The sequence below is a fragment of the Sorghum bicolor genome, chromosome 2 (genome assembly GCF_000003195.3).
Source record: "Sorghum bicolor cultivar BTx623 chromosome 2, Sorghum_bicolor_NCBIv3, whole genome shotgun sequence".
In the NCBI taxonomy this organism is placed as follows: Eukaryota; Viridiplantae; Streptophyta; class Magnoliopsida; order Poales; family Poaceae; genus Sorghum; species Sorghum bicolor.
In genome coordinates, this window is record NC_012871.2 from 70123492 (window position 1) to 70142673 (window position 19182).

Consider the following 19182-nt stretch of genomic DNA (forward strand, 5'->3'; position numbering starts at 1 on the left):
CACACCGGTGCGGACTACGGAGGGGACTCGGCCACGGGCCACTCGTCTCGCTCTCGCTCTCATCTAATTACGCCCCCTGCCTGATAAAAAAAAAAAACGCCCCGTCCCTCTCATAGGGAGCCTCCCGATCCCGATCCTTCCTCCACCTCGCCGCCGGTGGTGCCCGGTGGGACAAATCTTATCTCTTCGCGGTTCCCTTCTCCGCGCGCGCTCTTTCGCGGGATTTTTGCTTGATCTGTCGCGTCGACCTGATCCGGGGTTGAATTGCAGGGCAGGCGCGTGGACGGTGCTTGGACCGCCCCCGTCATGGATCGCGCCGAGCTCACCACCGAGCAGGTTAGTGCGTTGGGTTGTTTATCCGCTACTGTTGCTTGCTAGCTTCTTCGTGCGGAGCGTGTGGAATTTGTTGGGTGTGCGGGCTGGTTTATTTGACCGCATTAAGAGGCTGTAGTGTTGATGCGCTTTGCTAATTCTGATTGAACTGTATTGACGGGTAAAAGTACATATAATCTGTTGCAATGGTACTTCAATTAGATCAAAATTTCCACTCATAGTTACTTTATGGCTACTTGTATCCTAGGACCTAGGCTGACGTTTTTGCTGTGGACCTGTGGTCATCTATGGAGTCTCCAGAGAGCAGCTGCTAGCTGAGCCATAGTGATAGTGCGACTGAAACTGCGGTGATTATAATGGGAATTAGATCTTTTGTTATTCAAAGAAAGAAAACGGTTTCCTGTTTCTGTATTGTTGGGGCATGACCTGAGACACAGCCACCCTTATGATGTGTTAAAATGATGGATGCATACAGTCCTGGCTGAATACAGTATCATGCTAGTGAATGTCCATGCAATATTGTAGGCTGTCCTGTTCTTGTTTACCTGATTATGTAGGGAGTTTGGTTTCCAGGGAAAATGTTTCCTGCTTACATCAAGCTGATGAAGGCTTACTGCTACATTTATGTTTGTATCACTTAGCACATAAAGTTTTAACGTTGGTGGGCAGAGTTAGAAATAACTACTGGAAATTGCAGATCATTGCATCGCATTATGATTATTTTTTTCTTGGGGGCAAAATCTTCCTGCCATCCTATGTCCAGAGATGGATATAGGTTCGAAACTCTTGATATGTTACCTGACATCATATGCTTTATAGGTTCTAATATTATGAACTGAGTGCCTGATACATCAACATTTAGCAAGTTTCTCGCGAATTTATAAAACAAATGCCTCGCTAATTTTGATACTAGGTGCTGAATTACTGAGACTGTTCGTTTTTGCTGATGAAATGTATGGAAAATTGCACTTTTCTAGCACTGGCATATTAGTTTTCATGTGTTAGCATGCCCTTCTTTCTAGGCTAGGATGCTTTTCATAAAAATGATGCAAGCATCAGTGGATTGTGGAATTTTTTGTTGCATTACCTAGAAGGAAGGAAGAATATAATTCTTTTTAATTATTTTTTGTATTGTGGTTTTGTATATCAAGGTTCTCAAGCGAGATATTCCATGGGAGCATTACATGTCAACTAAGCTTATCTCCGGAACATGCCTTCAGCTTTTACGGCGATATGACCACAAACCGGAGAGCCAGCGAGCTCCTTTGCTTGAGGAGGTGAGTTGCTTTCTCACCCTAAATTATTTGTGTGGGTAAAATTGATTAAAGACCATTGTATCACTGCCTTCTTTTTCCATCTTTCAGATTTGGTACTATCTTGTTATGTTTGATGTCTTCATCTTTGTATCAAATTTTTCCTGTTTTCTCACTCTTTAGTAAAATATCATATCCTTACGTTTTTTGGTGTTTTGCTTTTAGCTAACAAGAGGTTATCAGATATGCATATTTGCAATGCACTCTTTTTTTTTTTTATCAATATATGAATTGATTCAGTGCATTAATAGGGTTTGTACTCAACCATGCATAGGTTTACTGTAACAGGATCTAGTTGACTAATTTCCCTTTTCCTCTTTCCCCCACAAATAACTCTTACTGCCTATAATGTGTTGTACATGCCCCTCAAAATGGATTATATTAGATTTACTTGAATTTATCTATTTTTGTAAATCTCTATTACATGTTTGGTTATTCAACTAGTTTTATATGACACAAAGATCCTTAAAACTCTGTTCTTTTAGGATGGGCCAGCGTATGTCCGAGTTTTCCTGAATATCCTGCGGAGCATCTCCAAGGAAGAGACTGTGGAATACGTGCTTGCCCTCATTGATGAAATGCTTACAAGTATGCCACTATTTATCAGCCTTTTTTTTTTTCTTTCAGATGAAAACTATTCACTTCCGTCATTAAACCATTAGATTATCACTTATTTATGCTACATTGGTGATACCTTTGTTTTCAGCAAATCCTAAGCGTGCAGCACTGTTTTATGAACAATCTCTGTCTGGTGAAGATATTTATGAGCCTTTCTTAAGTTAAGTGTACTATGCTTGTTTAATTCTTTTATTTTTATCTTATTAATTTAAGGAACTGCTCATTTTGTTGTTCAGCAAATATATTGACATATATTGCCCATTCCACATCCTGATGACAAGACTTTGTAATTAGAATAGTCACCTTCTGTACCTGATGGCCTGTTTTATTTCGGGAATACCCTCATGCTTGAAAGAGTTCATGCACACCATGCTAGGCCTGATTCATCTTGTTCTCTGACCACCACCATATTTAGCTAACAAAATTATAATTTTCAGGTTGTTGTGGAAAGGCAATTGGTTTGTACAAGAAAAAAGTTGTAAGATATTGACTGATATAATTAGGTAAGTTTGGCTAGTATTCAAATGCTCGTCATGTAAAATTATTTGTAGACCTTACTCTACTTTGACTATAGTGCACGGCCAAAGCTTCAGAATGGCACGCTTCCAAATGGAGATGCTTCTAATTCAAAGAGCAAACTTACTTCAATACATGATGTATTGAGAGGTTTAGTTGATTGGCTCTGTTCACAGGTTAGAAATGTGAATGGTCTTTTTAGTTCATTACCACTTTTTATTTGTTATATGCTATGAAACTACCATTCATGCATACTGAAATTTTATTATGATATGTTTTGCAGCTGAGGAATCCTACACACCCGAGCTGCTCTATTCCTACTTCTATCCATTGCCTCTCCACTTTGCTAAGAGAACCATATGTTAGGACATTATTTGTTCAAGCTGATGGCATCAAGCTGCTCATTCCTTTAATATCCCCAGCTTCCACACAACAGTCAATTCAGGTGATTGCTTGGCCCTAAGCATCTAGAATGGAAATATCTTGGAGAAGAGTGTTGCATTAGGTATTAGCTGGTCGATTGCAGATAACAGGCATAAACTGTTGCATCTTTCAACGCTAGAACTAACTTCCCCATATGTGTTCCTTTTTGTTATTTCTTGTGCAGCTCCTTTATGAAACTTGCCTCTGCATCTGGCTTTTATCCTTTTATGATGCTGCAGTTGATTATTTGTCCACCACAAGGGTTATGCCAAGACTAGTAGAGGTTGTCAAGGGCTCTACTAAAGAGAAGGTAATGTTCTAAATTTGCATATCATATTATGTCACTGTAAATCTGTTATTACGTCAGAAATGTTAACATGATGCATAAAATTGAAGGTGGTCAGAGTTGTTGTGTTGTCCTTCCGTAATTTGCTGGCAAAGGGTGCGTTTGCTGCCCAGATGATCGATCTTGGATTGCCGCAAATAGTACAAAACTTGAAAGCTCAAGCATGGACTGATGAGGTGAGGAGCTTTCCAAACCTTTGTTTTTTTAATATTCCACAGGAAAATATGCATAGAATGTTGGAATCTTTATATGTGAATCATTGTTTCAATTGAAGTAAATGTAGGAATCGCAAAATGGCATGCATATGCTTTCTTGAAAAGCAACCTGTCTGAAATATTTGCTATTTACTGTTCAGTAAGTAAAATAAAAGGTTGCACTTTACCTAGGATTTTTAGTTTAGTTTCCTTTTTCTCCTTGTAGCTAGGGTTAGGTGAAGATATCGCTTAAACCTGGGTTTTCAAGTGTCTACGGAAAAATGACAGTTTGCTAAAATATATGGGAGTAGCTGTATTTCATGTGCCTGAATTTTCAGGCAACAATCTTAGACAACCAGCTAGTACAATTAAAAGGACAACTCACAGACAAGTCACAGTTTTTTTTTCTAGTCAAACCATGACAAAACTACATGTTGCCTGAACAACAAAAATATAGGGACCTGAAATATAGAAGTGGAATTGTAATGACATAGTGAGCCCTCGTGTAGTTTCTTTGTTGCTGAACCTTTTTGTGTGATCTGGTCTCCCATATCCCCATGGCAACCCTAATAATTGAACTGCAGAAGTTTTGCTTGGTAACATTGCAAAGAGTTAGTTAATCAGGCATTGTGAATCACAAGAATCATTTTTATCGGCAAGAGATGTTGGAGGTTCCTGTAGTTGCTGCTTCAAAATTGGGGCTTGTGAATTTTCATGCAAGCATATATAAATGTGACTATATCTCTATCTCCTTTAATGCAGTGATGCATAGCTCTTGCGTGTTTGAGAGAAAAATGTGAATGTATCTTGTCTATTATGTGATCAGGTTGAGCTTGTATGTTTTTGCATGTTTTTGTGCTAACAGCAATTTCCTATTATTTATGCATCCAGGATCTGTTAGATGCTCTGAATCAACTAGAGGTGGGACTCAAAGAAAACCTCAAGAAGTTGAGTTCCTTTGATAAGTACAAACAGCAAGTTCTTCTTGGTCATCTTGACTGGTCTCCAATGCACAAAGATCCAAGTTTCTGGCGTGAGAACATTAACAATTTTGAAGAAAATGATTTCCAGGTATGCCTTGTCCTTTCTTGAATGAAAATGATCGAATAAACTTGTTGCACAATTGGACTAAGTAGTTAAACACTCAAATTCTGGACAATTCAATGTAGATTAGATAGGCTCATAAGCATTCAGCTCTGTGGTTGTGATGAAATTGCACGTATAACTTGGCAGATCCTACGAGTTCTCATGACAATCATTGACACATCAAGTGACACCACCGCTCTTGCCGTGGCCTGCTACGACCTCTCACAGTTCCTCCAGTACCATCCATCTGGCCGAATTGTGGTGGCAGACCTCAAGGCCAAGGACCGAGTCATGAAGCTCATGAATCATGAGAACACTGAAGTGAGGAAAAATGCGCTGCTCTGTGTGCAGAGGCTCTTCCTTGGCGCAAAGTATGCCAGTTTCCTGCAGGCTTGAGAGAAACTGAGTCTTTTGTATTTAGATCCAGAGGACCCCTGGCCATTTCTCAGAATGTCTGTTGAGAACGAAAAACCTTGAAAATTCTTTTCCAGTATATCCTATTGTTATTTGATTCCTGAAACTGATTGTATAATAAATAATCAGAGCCATACCATGCTCGTTGTAATAAAGTGTCCATGGGCTTGTTGATTCATTTATGTAAATTTTGACTTGTAACTTTAGCAAACCTCTTTTTTTGTTATTCCGTTATTCTTCTACTTGACGACATTGCTTACTTGTCGCGTTCACAAAAAAGCATTGCCTGACTTGTGTGCATATGGATGTTACATGTTTGCAATTGTTCCACAGGTTTTTATGTCAGTTCATTCTCTTGAAATTGAAGAACATCCTGCGTCTGCCGTCTTTTGATTTTGCCTTGCGCTACAACCATCCACATCGCTCGGTTTAACCTGCATTATTGTTCGTACTAACATTATAACATTTGAGCTTTCACATATTTCGAAAATATATATTAAATTGTTCTGAAATATTATGAGTGATCGAAGTTTCTTCCAATTCAAACTAACCTAAGTTTGATTAATAGCTATCACATGAAAGAGCTAAATTATGAAACTACATTTGATAATGCTATTGCTACTAACTCGATTGTCTTAAAAATATTATTGTTATTTTTTTATATAAATTTGCTCAAGCTTATAATAGCTTTGATTTGTGATAAACTTTGATATTCTATATTTCAGGATGGAAAACAGAGTAATTGTAGAGTTCGGATTTGGTTTCACCACGTGTCATTAGTGCAGACCTGCTAACGAAGCAGGCACACCGGGATTCTTATCAAACCAATCCTTAAACACAAATGGGGGCAAAGAAATAAAAGAAGATGTACATATGAGACTATTTGCTTGTCTGAAAAGCCATGGCTGAAAGTATTGTTCGTTGATTTATTGTGAGAGAAGAACACTGCTGAATGACTGACAGATTCGGTAAATAAGCTCAAGCAACAGAACACAATACTATAGAACTTAACTGCAAGGATATATTAAACTAAGATCGAACATACCTTAGCAACTACTTCATCTATTACAAATTATAAGTTGTTTTAGTTTTACTCTAAGGTAACTCTAACTTTAACCATATGATATATTAAAATCTCTTAGCATATATAGGCCTTGTTTAGTTGTTGGGGTGAAAATTTTCCGGGTACTATAGCACTTTCGTTGTATTTGGCAATTATTGTTTAATTATGGGCTAACTAGGCTTAAAAGATTCGTCTCGCAAATTATAGACAAACCGTGCAATTAGTTATTATTTATATTTATATTTAATATTCCATGCATGTGCTGCAAGATTCGATGTGATTAAGAATCTTGAAAAGTTTTTAGTTTTTAGGTGGAACTAAACAAGACCATAATAGTATGCTAATAGTATCAAATTTTACCATACACATCTATCACTTAGATTGCATATATAATAGTATCAAATAAATGCTTATCATATACAAATTTTCTAAGTATATCATTGCTCCATTGTGTATGTTCGTTTCGCTAAAATTTGGCTTATGCTGATATTGTTTGCTAATTTGTTGAGAGAAAAACATTGCACAATAGCTGATAAGCCGTGTTGATAAGTTCAAGCGAATGTAATGTCTGGTCATTATAGATTCATACTAGTTCATCATGACAGATTAACATAAACATGTTAATTGACTGAAATGGTATACCTCCAAGCTCCAACAACAGAAACTCAAGTAACCATGGTATCCGTCAAACGATGTTCAGTGAGCTTTGTCAACTATTTTATAGAGAACTTAAGGTGTAACAACATTAGTACACAGATATCAATTTTTCTTTTGTAGAACAAGACAAAAGAACACGGGAATTTTTTTTGAGTGGTGCTGGAGGCATAGAAGAAATGGTTGGCAACATTGGTTTTGAGGGAAGTATCAGGAGCCAAAATTGCAGTTCACAGTCTGTAGTTTTCAAGAAAAGAACAAATGGTTAACATCGCTTTTGAGGGAAGTATTATGGATGAACATTGCAGTGGAAAGTGTAGTTTTTTGAGAAAACAAATGTATCAGAAGACATGTAAAAGACTACAGCACCAACAAAAATGACTGAAGCAGGTTCTCCTAGTAATACAATTGTAATAAAGTTTATCGGAATCCATTATAGAATTGTTAACAAACTTGGAGCACTTATCTCATCACTTCCTTACCAGATCTTGTGCTATTTCTCCCACACTACTCCTAGATAAGTACTATAGACCATTGACTATGATGCCTTGCTTCTTACTCCTACAGTCTGTTAATATACATTGGCCAACTTGGTAGCTAATAATGTTCCAGTTGGTAGCTAATGTTCCATGCATTGCGTCAAACAAAACAGCACTCGCCCGTTAACTCTACAATTGTGTGATTATTATTGAATTATAGAATAACTAGATTTAAAAGATTTGTTTTATAAATTATAGTTAAACTATATAATTAATTATTTTTTTATTTATATTTAATGCTTTATGCATGCTTTGCGCAGTTTCCTTGGGGTTTGGGGACAGGAGCGTTTGGGCCTTCGGGGTGCTTGACCAAGCGTATGTGTATTGGGCTTGGGCCGTCGGGTGGGTCTGCCTGGCCCATTACAATCTCGAGAAGCAACCCGTCACGCCGCACTCTTCTCGCCTCCGATTCTCCGGAGATTCGTCATCAGAATGGCGGTGGCGGCGGCGGCTCGTGCCGGGTTCCGGCGGCTATTCTCCGTGTCGGCGTTCGCTGCACCACCTCCACCCGCTGCGCGCCCCGCGGCGGAGCCCTGCAACAACCTCTTCGTCTCAGGCAACCAACCTCGCTCCAATTTTTTCCCCCGTTTTGCATGTTTTGCAAGAGAAACCCTCGCTTTGATTCTTATGCTGCGCGCTTAATTAGTTGCTTGTTGTGCTGGCAGGCGGTGGATGCCTGCGGTAGGATTAGGAATGGGCGAAGTTGTTTACTTTTGTCTGAGACCTGCGAGCCAGTAGTCATTTCCAATTTTGATAGGGCTGGCTGATTAACTGAACAGTCTAAACTGATACTAATCGTAGTCGAACAGTATTTATCTCGCGACTAAATCGATTTGCTCTATTCTGAAACTACCCACTCTGAACAAGAGAAGTACTGCACGGGCGCATACAGACTGATTGTCGACTAGTTAACCTTTTATAATTATAAGCCCAAGTATTGGTAAACTTGGAAGCAGACAACATCACAGATGCCAGTGATTAGTGCTGGTTTGAGTAGTCCACCTTCCTATATGGAAGAAAGGTGGAGCTAAAGATTATTGCAAGATTCGGTGCATTAGTAGCTTCCTACAATTTTTCTTTTTTGTCGATAGTTCATCCGGTCATCTGTGTCAACTAGTCAGTCTCTTCATTTAAGGAAAAAAAAACAGCGATATCTGAATCCGTGAAATAATCCTGCTGAAGGTCGATTATTATTTCTCGGCAAAGTTATTACTATGCAAATATAAATAACACCACCAAAACAATAAATAATCATATACAAATATAGTACCACAGAGGTTTTCAAAATTTAAGGTGTATTGTCTTATCATTGATTAATATTGCTTCATTATTTGTTATCATCACAGCATGCACTCATCATGTGCGAAACTAGGAATGTGGGTATATATTGTGGTAGTAGTAACAGCCTCGTATGCAGGGTTAAATAAACGCACAACATCCAATGGACTTAAGGAAGCATTTTCGAAATTTGGTCAGGTTATTGAAGGTATATATTGAATTATTGCTCAGCCTTTTCTTCAATTGCTGATTCCATATATCGATGTGATGAAGCAACACTGTGTGTGCAGCAAGAGTAATCACTGATAGAATATCTGGATACTCCAGAGGATTTGGCTTTGTCAAATATGCGACTGTACAAGAAGCTGGTGAGGCCATAAAAGGCATGGATGGAAAGGTGAGTGCCAAGTTCACTGTTTTAGTCATGAAAGACGTTAACCACATTGAATGTTCCTGATAATTCTAAATGTAGAGGACAGCAGAAATATGAACGTGTCAAAAATTGTCTTTTTCGACAACCAAAGAACAAGTGATGACTCATCGATCTTTTAATTTTGAGAACATCGTGTATTCAGCCTTTTTTTTTTCTCCTCAGACATCTGTATCTTTGCAGTTCCTTGATGGTTGGGTTATTTTCGCCGAGTATGCAAAGCAAAGAGAAGCCACACAGCCGTCACAACAAGGAGCACCATATGAATACTCTAGCTAATGATTGAAGTTGCCATGCACAGTCGATTACATACACTGTATTCCTTTTTTTCTGCCGAGAGTGTAATATTGGATGTTGCTTGCCATCCAAAAATTTACAGAGAGAATGTAGCTTGCTGTGCTCCACTTGAACTGCCTTTGTTGTGGTTAACATTGTACTTGGCTGCTGCAGCTTCATGTGTGTGGCATAACTTTCCTCATTAATTTACATGTCACTGCATTTTTTGACCACTGTGTTGCAATGAGCTGTTCTTGGCTCTTGCCCGCAGTATGGGGGCTGTTTGGTTGCAACCTTGGCCTGGAGCCCTGGAGGCTGCTGGCCAGGGAGGTTGATGCCACCCAGGTGTTGAAAATCCGCTAAAGAACGTTGTCTTGGCCAGGCAGTTTCCCCAGATCAACAAACAAACAGGCCGCGTCTCCTCTTCTGGCTTCTGCCGTCTACAAATAAATTGGCGCGCATGAGAAGTCTAATTTGCATGAGACCAACTAAAATTTATGTTATGTTAGTCTAAAATTCCACCTGAAAGTTATTGCCTTCATGTGCACGCGCGTGCGAAAGCACCTCAAAAAATGCTTGAAACTTCGTTGTTCCTTTGTTCTAAATTATATAAAATGTTTGATCTGTCTAAATATATTATATTGTTGTTACTATTTATCTAGATATAGTGTTATTTAAGTACATATTAAAAGATCTAGAAAAGCCAGAACTTCTGAAGAGATGACCTAAATTTACGCTATGCTCACTGAAAAAGAGTGGTTAGACTTTTAACGGCATTTTTCATGCATTTTATGGTACTTCGGTATGCTTTAGCGGGAATGTTGCTCATATATAGTTTCACAATACAAAGAGTGGTTCGAAAATGGGTCTTCGAGGCCCACGTGATAGCACTGCATAAATGTCACTCCCCTCAAAAAAAAAAGTTAGTATTTTCATCATTTTTGACTTTTGCCATTTTTTTTACAACAACTTTTGACTTTGCCATTAGTGAAGCATCCAACCATCACGTTTGACTTGTCATTAGTGAAGCATCCACCCATCACTTTTTGACTAGTCATGCATCCAAATAAGAGGTGCAATATACCGTTGTTTGGCGATGGTTATCGTCATTTATCACTGATTTTGTTCAGATGGGATTATGATTGTTACAACAACTCCAACCGCTTGACTAAATTAGTAGAAAAAATTTATTATTTAGTCATTTTTTAGAAAAAGTCACTAAAAACAAGATTCACAACAGTCTTACTATTTTACAAAGTAAGATAGCTAGCACCTGTCATTGGCTATTTATGGCTAGCGAGAATTAAGGAATAACCAGTTTTCTATTTTAGAGCATCTCCAAAGGTTTTGGCAAATTGACTTGCCATTTGCTGCTATTTGCAAACTCCCATAACAAAATGCAAAGGATAAAAATAGGTCATCTCCAAGGGATTTGGCATTTGGACTTGGCAAAGGATAAAAATAGAAGGTATCCAGGCGCGCGCGCTTTCCTCGCGCGTGACTTTGCTCGCGCGATCGGGTTTGCAAAGTCGTCCACAGCTTGGCATTTTTGCCAAGTCTGCTCCCGCATTTGCCAAGTTGGCCAAATTGCAAACTCCAAATGCAAAACCATTGGATACCTCTTTAGAGCTTTTTGGCAAATTACTCAAATGCAAACCTCAAATGCAAAATCCTTGGAGATGCTCTTACATCTATTAAAGTCTATTTTTGTTATACAAATTCTAAAAAATAGTCTCCACAACAAGAATAGCCAAGTATTGGGGGTGCTCTCAGTTATCAATCAGTGTGAACTCTCCATTTTCATATACCATATTAGATTTTTTTTCTTAGTCAAATATTTCAAGCTTTAACCATCAATTTCAATAAATCCTTTATTTTATAACATATGTGAATTATGTATTATGAAAGTAGTTCTCATGATGAATTTTTAAAAATAAGTCTTAGAGCAACTCCAACCCACCTCCTAAACAAGTCCCTATTCTAAATCTAGGGACTTGATAAAAAAATCAACTCCAATCCACCCTCCTAGTTCCTACTTGGTCTTCCATTTTTCATGCCCTCTTAAATTATAGTTTCAGCCCCTCACATCTAGAACCCCCTATCCTACTTGTTTAGGAGGTGGGTTGGAGTTGGGTACAAATTTGAGCCCCTACTTTTTTTTATCATAACATGTAAATAAAAATTTAAGGGCTTAATTTAGGGACTTAGGCTGACCTACATAAATTTCTTAAACTTGATACTAAAAAATAATGTTTAATTTAGGATAAAAACTAATAAAACATGTAATAAAAAAATAAAAGATAGCAAACATCTCTTCGTTTCTTGCCCAAATAATCCCTTCGACGTACGCCCTTTCAACTTTGCCTTCCTCCACGTACGCCTTCTCTACTTCGCCGTCCGCCGCCACAAACCCTAATAATGGAGTCTTCGCGCACCGCTTCGGGCCTCGACCGCATCAGCGGTCTCTCCGAGGATCTCCTCGTCACCATCCTCGCCGGCCTGCACTCCACCGCAACAGCCGCGCGGACCAGCGTCCTATCCAGCCGATGGCGCCGCGTCTGGACAAAGGTCCCGGATTTCATCTTCCTCGACGACGACTCCTCCCCAGATTCCGTCGACGCCGCCATCACCGCGTACGCCGCGCCCGCGATGGAAAGGTTCGCCGTGGGCCTTGACGATATGTCGCGCCCCGTCACCGCCTCCCGCGCCGCCGCGTGGCTGCGGTTCGCCGCGTCGCGCGCGCCGAGGGAGGTCCACGTCTGTCTGCCCTGCAATAAGGAACCGCCGCCGCTGCCGGAGGACGACGTGGAGGAGGAGCTCGAGGTGTCGATCTTTGAGAGCACCCTATGGTTCAACGCAAACTTCGTGTACGACTTCCGGCTCCGGCTACCCCCAGCCGGCGCCGGCGCCGGCGTGTTCGCGGAGCTACGCATCTTAAGCATAAAACAAGGCCGAGTGAGTGGCGGCGACCTCAGCCGCGTTGTGTCCTTGCAGTGCCCGTGCCTCTGGGTGCTCGAGCTCACCATGCTTGACGTCGACGGCGACATCTCCGTCCGCTCCGACACGCTGGAGAGGCTCGCGCTGCGTGTCGTCGGCGTCGGGAACAGGCTCGACGTCGTTGCCCCGAGACTGGAGTGGCTGCAGGTGCACGGATGCAATTATGAGAATCCCCTCCTTCTTCTTGCTGTAAACCTGAAAACCCCGATCTAGTTACTAGATCGGCTGATACCATTGATAGAACTCTAGCAGGATCTACTAGCAATAGAACGTATGGGAATTCGGGATACAAAAACAATATATAGACAGTGACACATATATGCACATACTCTAGATCTATTACAACTGAGTAGAAAGAGAGGTTAGGGTTCGACCATCGGCGTTCCCGGCGAGAGCGGATCCGGTGGCGTCCATGTTGAGGGCGTTGACGCGGTGACGAAGTAGATCCCGTCGTCCTTCGGGCCTCCACCGGCACTGACCGACGACGGCGGGGTGGGAGAGTGGCGCAGTGGTGCTTCCCGACGCCACTGCGCAAGCCTGATCGGATGGCCTAGGGTTTGTCGAGTGGGGTGTGTGCACGGCGAACCTTGTGTCACGTGCCTGCGGCCCCCACTCCTGTTTATATAGCGCAGCGCGTCGGGGGCCCACCAACCATGGATCGGTTGGGCGCCCCCGATCAGGGCGCGATCCAGGGGGTAAGAGGCCCCAGCCGTTGGGCTGGGCCTGAGATCAACCTAACATTCTCCCCCTTGATCTCAACTGTGCTATCTCGCTTTGTCAACTCACCCCATCACAAATCAGTGTATTGAGCATGCTTCATCTTGACAGTTATCACTGCTAGATTAGACAGCCACAAACACTTTTCTATTTAGAGATGAATTCTCGCCTTGGGCCCCTTACTATCCAGGAATCACAGGCTTTCCCTTAAACCCATGCCGGCTACATGTTCTCTGAACACGTTGGGCGGTAAGCCTTTGGTAAGCGGATCCGCTAGCATCTTTTCTGTGCTTATATGTTCAAGACTTATGACGTGATCCCGGATTTTATCCTTGACAACATAATATTTTATGTCAATGTGCTTGGCTGCATTGCTTGACTTATTGTTGTGAGCATACAACACTGCTGGCTCGTTGTCACAATACAACTTTAGTGGTTTATCGATGCTGTCGACCACCTTTAAACTGGGTATAAATTTCTTAAGCCAATTCACCTGTCCTGATGCCTCATAACAAGCAATAAACTCAGCATACATTGTGGACGATGCAGTGACTATTGTTTGTTTTGAGCTCTTCCATGATATGGCTCCTTGCGCGAGAGTGAATATATACCCTAAGGTAGACTTTCTATCATCTCCCGCGTAATCAGAATCTGAATACCCTACTATTTGCAGGTCATCAGATCTTCTATAGGTTAACATGAGCCCTTTCGTGCCTTGCAAGTACCTTAAGACTTTCTTTACTAGATTCCAGTGTTCCATACCTGGATTACTTTGATATCTACCAAGTAACCCGGTCACAAAAGCCAGGTCTGGGCGTGTGCACACTTGAGCATACTGTAAGCTTCCGACAGCTGAAGCGTATGGAACGGCTTGCATGCGATCGCGCTCGAACTTGCTCTTGGGACATTGATGTTTCCCATACTTGTCACCTTTTACAATAGGAGCAGGTGAAGGTCTACACTTATGCATATTGAATTTCTTCAATATTTTCTCTATATATGCCTCTTGGGACAATCCCAATACCCCTCGACTTCTATCTCGGTGAATCTTTATGCCCAAGACAAAAGATGCTTCACCTAAATCTTTCATATCGAAATTTGAGGACAAAAATCTCTTGGTTTCCTGCATTAGAGTGACATCACTACTGGCTAGTAGAATGTCATCTACATACAGTACTAGGAAAATGTATTTCCCATTCTTAAACTTTGCATATACGCAATTGTCCTCAACGTTCTCTTTAAACCCAAACTTTCTGATTGTCTTATCAAACTTTAAATACCACTGCCTGGATGCTTGCTTTAATCCATAAATGGATTTCTTCAGGCGACAGCCCATTCTTTCTTTGCCTGTCACAACAAAACCTTTCGGTTGTGCCATGTATACTCTTTCTTCTAGATCCCCATTGAGGAAAGCTGTCTTCACATCCATTTGATGCAATTCTAGATCAAAATGTGCCACTAGGGCCATTATGATTCTAAAAGAGTCCTTGCTCGAGACGGGAGAGAATGTTTCATTATAATCTATCCCTTCTCGCTGAGTAAAACCCTTGGCTACCAGTCTTGCCTTGTACCTTTCTATGTTCCCTTTGGAGTCACGTTTCACCTTGTAGACCCATTTGCAGCCTACTGTTTTGGCTCCTTCAGGAATTTCCTCTAGGTCCCAAACTTTATTGGTACTCATAGACTTTACTTCATCTTCCATGGCTTCTTGCCACTTAGATGCTTCGGTGCTCCTCATGGCTTCTTCAAATAAAGTGGGTTCATCCTCCATCTGAACTTCTTCGCATTCATAGACTATATAGTCATCTGGAATAGGAGACTTTCTCGCTCTTTGAGGTCTGCCAGAAGTTTCTGCTACTGGCATTTCTTCTTGAGGTTGCTCTTGTTGGGGCTGTTGTTCTTCGACTATGGGTTCATTCGGCTCCTGAGGGACAGGTTCCAAATTAGCCATAGGCGAAAAAGCAGCAGGTGTTGTCACTACTGGTGTAGATCCAACAACAACAGGCAGCGTAAAGTAGGGTTCTTGCACCATGGGAATGGGCACGAACACCCGCTTCTCTTCAAGGTTAATTTCTCGCGCTGCCTTGCTCCCCCTGATCATCTGATCTTCTAGAAAACTAGCGTGTCTCGTTTCCACAAACTTGGTATGTCTACCAGGGCAGTAGAAACGATAACCTTTCGAATTTTCTGGATAGCCAATGAAATGACAACTTACTGTTTTGGGGTCTAGCTTTCCTATGTTTGGGTTAAACACTTTTGCTTCAGCGGGGCTCCCCCAGACACGCAGATGGTTGACTGAGGGTTTCCTGCCGGTCCACAACTCATACGGGGTTTTAAGTACTGACTTGCTTGGAACTCTGTTGAGAATATGAATGGCGGTTTTTAAGGCCTCCATCCACAAACTCAGTGGCAGAGTGGAATAGCTCATCATGCTGCGCACCATATCCATTAGAGTACGGTTACGCCTTTCTGCTACTCCATTCTGCTGTGGGTCCCCTGGCATTGAATACTGGGCTACTATGCCATTTTCCTGTAAGAACCTTGCAAAAGGTCCAGGAACTTGTCCATAAGGGGTATGTCGACCGTAGTACTCCCCCCCACGGTCAGATCTTACTACTTTGATTTTTCTGTCTAGTTGGTTTTCAACCTCAGCCTTGAATATCTTAAATTTGTCTAAAGCTTCTGAGCGTTCTTTGATTGGATAGATATATCCAAAACGAGAGTAGTCATCTGTGAATGTGATGAAGGAATCAAAACCATCCACGGATGTCACTGGAAAAGGTCCACAGATGTCTGTGTGGATCAATTCTAGTACTCCCGTGCTTCGCTTAGCGCCTTTCTTTATGTTCTTTACTAACTTGCCTTTAATGCAATCAACGCATTGCTCTAACTCTGAGAGTTCTAATGGTGGGAGGATTGATTCTTTGACTAAGCGTTCTATTCTCCCCCTCGAAATATGGCCTAAACGACAGTGCCATAATTTCGATGAGGAATCAATTCTCTTTCTTTTCTTGCTAGCATCTGCGGGTATTGCATTCTCAGCATTATTACATTCAGCATTCACATTCTCAGACAAAGATAATAAATAAAGTTTGTCTTGTCGGAAGGCAAGACCCACACATTTATTATTTAACTGTAGCTTACAATCATTCTTGCTGAAATGGCAATCAAAACCATAGTCTGACAAACATGAAACTGAAATTAAATTTCTAGCTAAAGAGGGAACATAAAGAACATCATGCAACTCAAGGGTGAAGCCACTAGCTAAATCTAGAGATAAATTTCCTATAGCTTGAACTTCAGCTTCAACACCAGTGGCCACCTTAATCTGTCTTTCTCCTCTTTGAAGGGTTCTCCCTCCACTGAATCCCTGCAAAGAGTTTGCAACATGAACAGTTGCCCCTGAGTCAATCCACCATGTGGATCTAGCATAACTTAGATATAAGGATTCATCAACAAAAGTTATAATGTCCTCACCTTTCACTAGGCAATGTTTCATGAACTTAGGGCAGTCATGCTTCCAATGCCCTGTCTCATTACACCATCTACAGCGATCCGGGTCCTCCTGCCTGTGTTGGTTGTCTTGCTTTGGCTGTGCTTTAGGCTGTGAAGAGCTTCCTCCCTTGTTCTGGGAGGTGGAGGCATCTGGAGCTTTCTTGTTGTAGAATGGCTTCTTGTTCTTTCCTTTCACAAAGTTCACAGAACCACCATTTGCATTCTTGAGCCTTTCTTCCTCTTGCACACACATAGCAATCACCTTCTCTAAATCCCACTCCTCTGGCTGTGTGTTGTAGTTAACAACAAATGTCTCATACTCTTTAGGAAGTGAGTTTAGAGCTAGGTGAATGAGGAAACCATCAGCGAGGGGCATCTTTAGCTTCTCTAACTTGGCTGCCATGGTGCTCATGCTCAGAATGTGCTCTCTCACACTCCCCCCTGTGAACCTCATGTTAGTGAGTTTCTGGATCAGGGTGGAAGCATGAGCTTTGGTGGAACCAGTGAACTGATTCTTCACTTTCTCAAGATATTCTTTTGCTGTGTCACATTCTGGGATTGCACCTCTTAGGCCCTCTGTGATGGTTTTCTTGATGACAATCTTGCACTTGCGGTTTGACTTTTCCCACTTGTACTTCTCAAGATCATACTTTGCTCTGATGGGAGCAAAGTCTCGCTTCCGATTAGCAAAAGCTTCATCGGTCTCATTCTGAGCCCTTTCGGGCTCCTCTGGCTCAGTGGGCTTTGGCTCCTGAAGAGCCAAATCTATCTCAGCAAGTGCTAGAGCTGCATCAAGTTCCTCGCGCCACAGAACATAGTTCTGCCCCGTCAGCTTTGGGATTGCACTAATGAAGTGCATCGCATTGAGTGCTTGGTCTGAAATTAAATATGAGAAAATAGTGAGAACATCAACATCTAGGGAAATTAATTGCATATCTTAATTTAACGTTGGTCAAAATCAAGATATACAAAAAAAATTAACTCTGTACATAAATTCTAATCACCGTTGGGCAGAATAGAATAAAAGCATAAAAATAGAACTTGAAATTTGCAATATTGTTATTATTAACGTTGGTCAAAAAATAACAATATCACAAAAATACTGGGCTTTAAAACTCATGTCTCAAATTAAATATCTCGTTGGTTCAATTTAATATGAGAACGAAATAATAACTTGCGCAGCGGAAAAACATTAATTTACTTGCTATTTTCAGAAGCATAACTAGCTGACTGTGCTTTCTAATTAATATACACGTTGGTGCAAATTAAATAGAATTTAAAACTGAGCAAAACGAATATTTAAATGCTTCTGAAAAACAAATAGAATATAACAAAAGAATTTCTGTGCTTGTTGGACCAGGGCGAACACAATGGCCCACGGCCACTTTCGGCCCAGCAGTGCGCAACGCAGTGCCCAGGGCTGCCTGTTTTTTTTTTTCTTCGCTGACTGGAGGCTCGCGGCCCAGTTAGGCCGAATTTGGCCCACGTCTATGCCTCCCATCGGCGCGGGCACTGAGCAGGCCGCAACCTGGGCCAGCTCGCGCAAAGCGGCCCAGGGCGCCCTCCCGCCTGGGCTCAAAGTCGGTCCAGGGAATCCTGGCCGTTGGATCAGATCCGACGGCTCAGCGTGGAATTCGCGCAAATAAAAGGGCTGGCCGCCGCCGCCTCTCCCCAAAACCCTAACTCTTGCTCTCTGCTTCCTTGCTCAGCGCGCCGGTCAGCAGGGAGCCGCCGCCGGCGCTCTTGCTCCGTCTTGCGCCGTGCGGCGCACAGGGAGGCGCCGTCGCCTTGTTCCCGTGTCTTCTCCAGGCCACACCGCGCCGAGCAGCAGTGGAGCCGCACTGCACGGGCCTTGGCGGCCGAACGGCGCCGCCCCGAGCCCCCTCGCCGGTGTGCGCGCTCGCCCTGTGCGGAGCGCGCCGCCGTCGAGCGGCTTCGTGCGCGGTGCCTCGCTTGGCCGGCCACGGAGAGCCGCGCGTTAGCGTGGTGTCCCCGGCCGTTTTTATTTTCTTTCTTCGATCTGGATTTCTCTGCTATGTTTCTTGTGTTTACTGGGGTTAGGTGTCCCTTTCCCCGATTTGTGCCTGTTTGGATCTGGGCGTTAGGGTTAGGGTGGTCTCGGTTTTGACTGAGTTAGGATTAGGGTTTCGAGAATCCCCTCCTTCTTCTTGCTGTAAACCCGAAAACCCCGATCTAGTTACTAGATCGGCTGATACCATTGATAGAACTCTAGCAGGATCTACTAGCAATAGAACGTATGGGAATTCGGGATACAAAAACAATATATAGACAGTGACACATATATGCACATACTCTAGATCTATTACAACTGAGTAGAAAGAGAGGTTAGGGTTCGACCATCGGCGTTCCCGGCGAGAGCGGATCCGGTGGCGTCCATGTTGAGGGCGTTGACGCGGTGACGAAGTAGATCCCGTCGTCCTTCGGGCCTCCACCGGCACTGACCGACGACGGCGGGGTGGGAGAGTGGCG

The 19182-nt window shown here is 42.2% G+C and overlaps 4 protein-coding genes and 1 long non-coding RNA gene across 6 annotated transcripts; 3 read left to right on the top strand and 2 right to left on the bottom strand.

Moving 5' to 3' along the window:
• On the top strand, window positions 9-5485 carry LOC8081726 (probable V-type proton ATPase subunit H). Its single transcript, XM_002460789.2, has 12 exons — window positions 9-166; window positions 271-336; window positions 1485-1610; window positions 2132-2234; window positions 2353-2425; window positions 2702-2767; window positions 2839-2956; window positions 3064-3225; window positions 3388-3513; window positions 3600-3725; window positions 4635-4814; window positions 4977-5485. Exons 2-12 carry the CDS (start codon window positions 307-309, stop codon window positions 5223-5225), a joined length of 1359 nt encoding a protein of 452 aa, XP_002460834.1. The 5' UTR covers window positions 9-166; window positions 271-306; the 3' UTR covers window positions 5226-5485.
• On the top strand, window positions 7860-9713 carry LOC8081727 (organelle RRM domain-containing protein 2, mitochondrial). Of its 2 annotated transcripts, none has more exons than XM_021452632.1 (4): window positions 7860-8055; window positions 8917-8985; window positions 9068-9174; window positions 9373-9713. In XM_021452632.1, the coding sequence occupies exons 1-4, from the start codon at window positions 7932-7934 to the stop codon at window positions 9484-9486; spliced, it is 414 nt and encodes a 137-aa protein (XP_021308307.1). In that variant the 5' UTR covers window positions 7860-7931; the 3' UTR covers window positions 9487-9713. The 2 variants fall into 2 exon arrangements, with proteins under 2 accessions (XP_021308307.1, XP_002460835.1); XM_002460790.2 differs by having other exon boundaries at window positions 9391-9713.
• LOC8081728 (F-box protein At5g03100) lies at window positions 11902-12693 on the top strand. Its single transcript, XM_021453602.1, has one exon. The coding sequence runs from the start codon at window positions 11902-11904 to the stop codon at window positions 12691-12693; it is 792 nt and encodes a 263-aa protein (XP_021309277.1).
• LOC110433008 lies at window positions 16277-16771 on the bottom strand. Its single transcript, XR_002450372.1, has 2 exons — window positions 16675-16771; window positions 16277-16567 (listed from the first exon to the last, which is right to left on the bottom strand). It is a non-coding gene; the product is annotated as an uncharacterized LOC110433008 (long non-coding RNA).
• LOC110432779 lies at window positions 16797-17551 on the bottom strand. Its single transcript, XM_021453603.1, has 2 exons — window positions 16944-17551; window positions 16797-16881 (listed from the first exon to the last, which is right to left on the bottom strand). Exons 1-2 carry the CDS (start codon window positions 17549-17551, stop codon window positions 16797-16799), a joined length of 693 nt encoding a protein of 230 aa, XP_021309278.1.